Here is a 6093-nt window from a genome sequence, read left to right on the forward strand (position 1 = left end):
ACCCGCCATGCATTTTGGACTACATTGGAACAGAACGTTGATTTCCACATGAATTTACCAACAAATACACCTCGACCTCATTGTATTGGGTGTTTTCCAAAATTAATAATGCAAATAGTGCCACTAGTTTCTTACCCTTCTTGCAATTTTCACTAGTCTTTAGTGTATCATGTGGACTTTTAGAATATTCCACCCTCCAATGACCTGACCCTACACAAAGGAAGCATATGTTTGCCCTCTAGCACAACCAAAGTCTCAATTGCTACCCCATAAACCAATTAGGAGTTTCGCCATTCATTCAAACAAAATGATTGATGTTTATGTATACACTTTTGTTAGCTTTCACATGGATGGAAAACAATCATTTATAAAGGTTTTGATGTACAACCAAGCTCTAGGCAAGGACATTAAGTAATGGTTAAGTTACAAAAAGCATTCATTCCCCAGACAAGGGAACATGTATCACAACATGGTCGGCGAAGGTGCATAGACAATCTATAACTTGACACATCTCACTCTTCTTTTTGAAAATGGGGTTATATAAAAATGCCCCAATCTCATCACAACCTTGAGAAATCCAATGAGTTCCCGTCTCGCATCATCTCACTTCGTCCATTCGAATGCGTGGCTAAGCATGTATGCTCGCTCACGCTACCCTCAACAGGAGGTTTTTTGCATTGCTTTGGCCGTAACGGGCCCGAGAAGTTATACCTCCTAAACCTCGTGAAATCGCGAGGCGATATGGAAGCCGGAAACGAATGCCGACCCTCATGCTCACCATGGCTGGCACCAGAGTCATAATCCAAAGATATGAATGAGGTATCATGGTCCTCATCCTCGAGGTAATCCTCGTTGCTTTCTCGTGAATTGTCTTGCATAACATCCCGATGATGAAGAGATGGCCATCGGTGTTCATCACGGATGTCACCATTAGCAAACGAAGCCTCGCAACCTTGACTACAATCGCTAGATTCGGTTTCATTCTTCATGTCACAACAACAATCATTGTAGACGAGTTTCAAGGCCTGTACGACTTCACCCATGAAAGGGCGGTGTGAAACCTCGGGCTCGACACACATCAAGGCTATGGCGGCAACCCGAGCAAGGTTGTCGAACGGGAAAGTTTTGTGAAGCGAGGGATCGACGAGCACTTTTAAGCCTTCTTCGCTTGTAAGGAGCGGGCGAGCCCATGTCACGAGGTTCTCTTGGCCTGACATTCGAGACATGTCCACGGGTTTCCTCCCGGATAGAAGCTCCAGCAACACAACCCCATAGCTATACACATCACTCTTCACCAGTAAATGCCCTGTCATTGCATATTCTGGGGCCACATACCTACCATTAAAAAAAGTAAACAAACAAAATCATAAGTTTTGTACAAAATGCCCATTACCTAACAACATAGCTCATCAAAGTAGAGTATGTCATATCATTATACTATGGTAATCCCTCACCATTAACCCTAATTGCCTCACTATGTTCTTGTAATGAGACCAATCTGAATTCTAATTGCTTCACTAATGTTCTTCTCATGACATATAAACTAATCACAGACCACACACACACACACATCTTATATATATCTAAAATATGTATGTGTTTGTTTTTTACCCAAATGTTCCCATCACTCTGGTGGACAGGTGCCCACTTGCTTCATCTGGAGCAACTTTTGCCAAACCAAAATCTGAGACCTTGGGGTGGAAATCATTTTCCAATAGTATGTTTGCTGCCTTAAAGTCGCGATGGATAACACGAGGATTCGAATCTTCATGAAGATATGCCAAACCCCTCGCCGAGCCTAGAGCTATTTTCATCCTTGTTTCCCAACTTAACATGGACTTGTGTTTATCCAAACCTGAAAACCATACCAATTTCAATTTTTTTGTTAGCTTTTTCCCTCTTAACCAGTGATAGCTACATTGTTTGTTTAGATCCCTGCTCTCTTTAGTAAAGTACACTTAACTTTACTAAAATTGCACAAAGCAAGAGACACAATTACAAGACATACCATGAAGGTGAGATTCAACACTGCCATTGGGGACAAGTTCATAGATCAAGCAACGTGTGTGTTCTTCTGTGCAAATACCAATCAGTTTCACAAGGTTGCGGTGATGGAGACGGCTCAACATTTCCACTTCAGCTACGAACTCTCGCCCCCCTTGTTGATCATCCCTCCTTGTTAGCATTTTGACAGCCACTTTTGTGCCATCATCCAAAACACCCGAGAAAACGCGGCCGAATCCACCCTCTCCGATAACATTCTCGGCCCGGAAATGATTGGTAGCTCTCTTGATTTCCACATAGCCGAATGACCTCACTGTGCTTCCATATGCACCCATACTTGAGTTGAATGACAAAGAAATCGAGCTATAAAGATCACTGGATAAAGAAGATCGGCAACCTATACACACGAAAAGTACCTGTTGTCAGATACAAAGGAAAACTATATATTGCTATACATCAAAACATACAAAGTTCATAGAGACCACAATAAGTGTGCCTAACAATATGAAAATGTATAACTATTACAAATATCATATAAGAATCTCTAAATGCTATGCACACAAGAAGTCAATTAGGGAGGATTCTATAATATGTTAGATACACTAGGAATAATCATCTGCTCTGTATATATAGATCCTCAGGTATGATAATAATAACATTATCTGCACAATACCTGATCGTTTGGTTTTAACCAAGCTTCTTTGGAATTCATTTGTTTTTGCTATGTTTTGTTGACATTCGGAAGCCAACACATTATTAGTGTGTGGGGTACACTTCAGTGCTACGATCCAAGCAGCTCCAATGCACATCACCAAGATGATGACAGCAGATGATGTAATAGCAGCAATAACACTAATTCTTAGCTTCTTTCTGTGACCTTCATGATTAGTCACATCAACTCCTAATGGGTGCTCAATTCCAGTAGACATAACAGTATTTGGTGGTGAAGGTGGGAGACCTGAAAATTTTTACTTCCTTGGTTTGAGACTTGAGAAATTCCAAAAAAACAAACAAGTAAAGGGAACAACAAGTTCACAAAATAAATGCATACCTGGATAATGCACGTACACCACGCTGTAATTACCGAAAAGGGTTGTGTTGAGAATCACTTCATGGTTCCAAAGTCTCTGGTAAATTAGAAATGCAGTTATGTTGTCAAAATCCTGATCCAAAGGCAGAAGATTCGCATCAACAACCGAGCCATCTCGGTTTTGCTCTGCGGCATTGGCACCTACAATTTCAACTTGGCTCGGTGTGAGCACAACACCCTCTGCAAGCTCTGCTGCAAGCACTGATATCAGCGGGAATAATGCATAGAGTGGTACATTGAGCTCGAGCTCCACTTGCACCGGTCGTACACAACCACAAGGCGATGAAAACACTGCCTTGATAAGTGGGGACTTACAAACGAGACTGCTACAATCTGCAATTGCAAAAATGACCACGGTAAGATAGATGTAGATGGGGCAAATTTCTCAAAGTTCGGTATAGCAGAAAGGCCACAGGATCACTGAAACTATTGTGCATGTTTCAGTATATAGATAGATAGATAGATAGATAGATATTTTTAGTGCCCATTCCATAGAGAGGCCAATATTGACCCATAGGACCTAAGTACAAAATTTATCTGGATGTGTGTCTCCTTTGTCCAAAAGGATCCTGTGAAAACCTCTTATAAGAAATGGGCTCAACCTGGACACTTCTCCAAGTAAGAAGGGATATTCATACTTTGAAGCACCAAGTCTCCATATGTGAATTCAAAGGCATACACATATGAGCTCAACCTTCTAGGTGTTCTCTTTAGTGTGATACTGCAGTCATCACCCCTTCTTAATATATCATCATAGCTTTCACGAATTGCACTATATGCAGAGCATGTAAAAAGCAAGTGATGTGTGGAGCATGTAGAGTAAGAGGGATAGGGAGATGGAGAATCAATCAAACTCACCAGAAGGTGAACCGACAACATTGCTAGGTGATGTTGGCTCTTCTGCTGGCACTTGGGGAGTCCTATGCTGTATATGATGATGGTTTGAGAAGTTATGCCGTCTCTTTAGTTCCAATGGAGCAGGCACAGGTGCAGGGGATGTCAGAACCTTGGTCTTGGAGCTTCGGGGAGCTAGTGCATCTTTTACACGGCCATGGTTTTTTCGCAATGAGGGCACAGGAGCATGATAAGGGCTATGGTGAGGGCTCAAGTTATTGGGTGGACTCGGAGTTCTCGGGAGTGAATGACGCCTTGGGGATGCCTTTGGTGAAGGCGCAGAGATCATGGTGGTGGATAAGCTTGCAAGTGACCTATACGAGGATGCGACAAAAAAGAAGCTCAACGGAGACTTGCGTAGGATCTGTAATGATGCAAGAGACCATTGATAAGATGGGCTCTGCTCCTGTCTTTTGGAACCACAATGACAAAGAGTATCTTCAGGCGAACTCAACGATACGGGTGCTTCCGAAACCCAATTTCCCATGGAGCCACTTGGTAGATGGGTAAGCCTTTCCATATCCACATTTTCTTCAACACATTGGCAACCAGAGCCCCCAGACCCATCTTCCGGTCCTTCTGCATATATATATATATATATGAATCTTCTTAACTTAGTAAAAGCTTTAAAGAAAGAACAAAGAAAAGGAGCCTCAATTCACACTTAACCAAGCTCAATGAAAATGCAAAATCAAGCCACACCCACAACCACTTTGATTAAAACAGTTCCATTGTAGTAGGAGGAATTATTTGCAATAAAATCTTGCTGCAATACCTACACCAAAAAGAGGAATAGCTAGGTTCTTTGAAATGCAGGCTAAGGTCATTTCCACATAAAACTGAAGATTCAATTTCAGAGTGGAAGAGCGAATCGCCCTCTTTTCATGTGAGTTGTTCAATGTCCTTCTAATTCTTGCATATGGTAGGGCCCCTTTCTGATCAGATTATGATGGATAGCTTTACTTGAGAAGATGCTGATTTTCATGTTTCATTGGCCATATATTTCCTCTATCTAGCTTTTGTGTTGACATTAGCAGGTAGATGTTGAGTGGCCTAATCATGCCATTTCGTTTGTTGATCTTGTATATGAGCCGGCATTTTCAGTTTCAATCTCTTTTTAAGTTTCAATCTCTTGAGCCGGGACTCAATTGAGCGCCATTTCCGGCCTCTGAGAGAAGTAAATCCTTTCTTTTCTAACTCGGTTTTCTGAAGAAACTAAGAGCCCATCAAGGGAAATACAGAGCTTCAGATCAAGGTAATGCTCTAAATTTGAACCTAAATCGAAGCCATCTGTCAGGAAAGTTATTGGAATTGAACAGAGCTGGGCAGATCTCACAATCAAAATGGAGACATAGAATTAACATGAAATAAACAGAGAAAGATATTATCTTGAATTTCTAAATGCAAAAAGCCCAACCTCTCACCTCACGAAAAAGCAGGGTAGCCAAACTGTAGAAGAAATTATCTAGTGGCCAAAGAAACAGAGACTAAAAGAAAAGAACAGGCGTGGAGAGTAGCAATTAGGGTTTCTCTGTTTGAAAGGGGGGGAGGGAGAGGAAGAAACATACCTTCATTATTTCCATGGGAAGAAACCCAGCTCACTAAAGCAAGCAACAGAACCAGAAGGAGGAGGCCTTTCTGTGCCATTGTCACCAAAAATCTCTCTCGGAAATGGGGGAGGAGCTAATCAGAAGAGAAGCTCATGAGAACTTCTGAATCTCTATTTTTATTATCTCTTCTCACTGCAGCACTGCATTCCTTGATTTCTCTCAGAGTTCTTAAACTCCTCCCTGTCTTTTTTAGCCTCCCCTGTTTTCTGGGTTCTGATGAGAGACCATATATAATAGGAGAATTTGCAGGAGGCACTGTATGCCCATTCCTCTATACCTGCATTGGGTCCCAAACCCTAATTTCTTTTTTTCTGTGCTCAAGAGACAACATACAACACACACACACACACACACACACAGACCACTCACACAGATTCAAGGAAGAAAGCAAAAATGGAGGAGGAAATTAGGGACCCAAAAACAAAACAAAAATAATAATACAGGAGAATCTTGATCAGATGTAAGCTATTCTCTGTTTCCTTTTTCTCTTTCTCT

The 6093-nt window shown here is 41.6% G+C and overlaps 1 protein-coding gene across 1 annotated transcript; it reads right to left on the bottom strand.

Moving 5' to 3' along the window:
* Nucleotides 1–330: 330 nt before the first annotated feature.
* On the bottom strand, nt 331–5699 carry LOC147857269 (receptor-like serine/threonine-protein kinase ALE2). Its single transcript, XM_087328310.1, has 7 exons — nt 5557–5699; nt 3953–4564; nt 3056–3427; nt 2678–2962; nt 2009–2401; nt 1612–1855; nt 331–1335 (listed from the first exon to the last, which is right to left on the bottom strand). Exons 1-7 carry the CDS (start codon nt 5633–5635, stop codon nt 561–563), a joined length of 2760 nt encoding a protein of 919 aa, XP_087184436.1. The 5' UTR covers nt 5636–5699; the 3' UTR covers nt 331–560.
* Between the last annotated feature and the right edge of the window lie 394 nt (nt 5700–6093).

Source organism: Azolla caroliniana, unplaced genomic scaffold (assembly GCF_043228905.1).
Source record: "Azolla caroliniana isolate FFs.n. ecotype wild unplaced genomic scaffold, voAzoCaro1.0.p SCAF_12, whole genome shotgun sequence".
NCBI classification, from domain to species: Eukaryota; Viridiplantae; Streptophyta; class Polypodiopsida; order Salviniales; family Salviniaceae; genus Azolla; species Azolla caroliniana.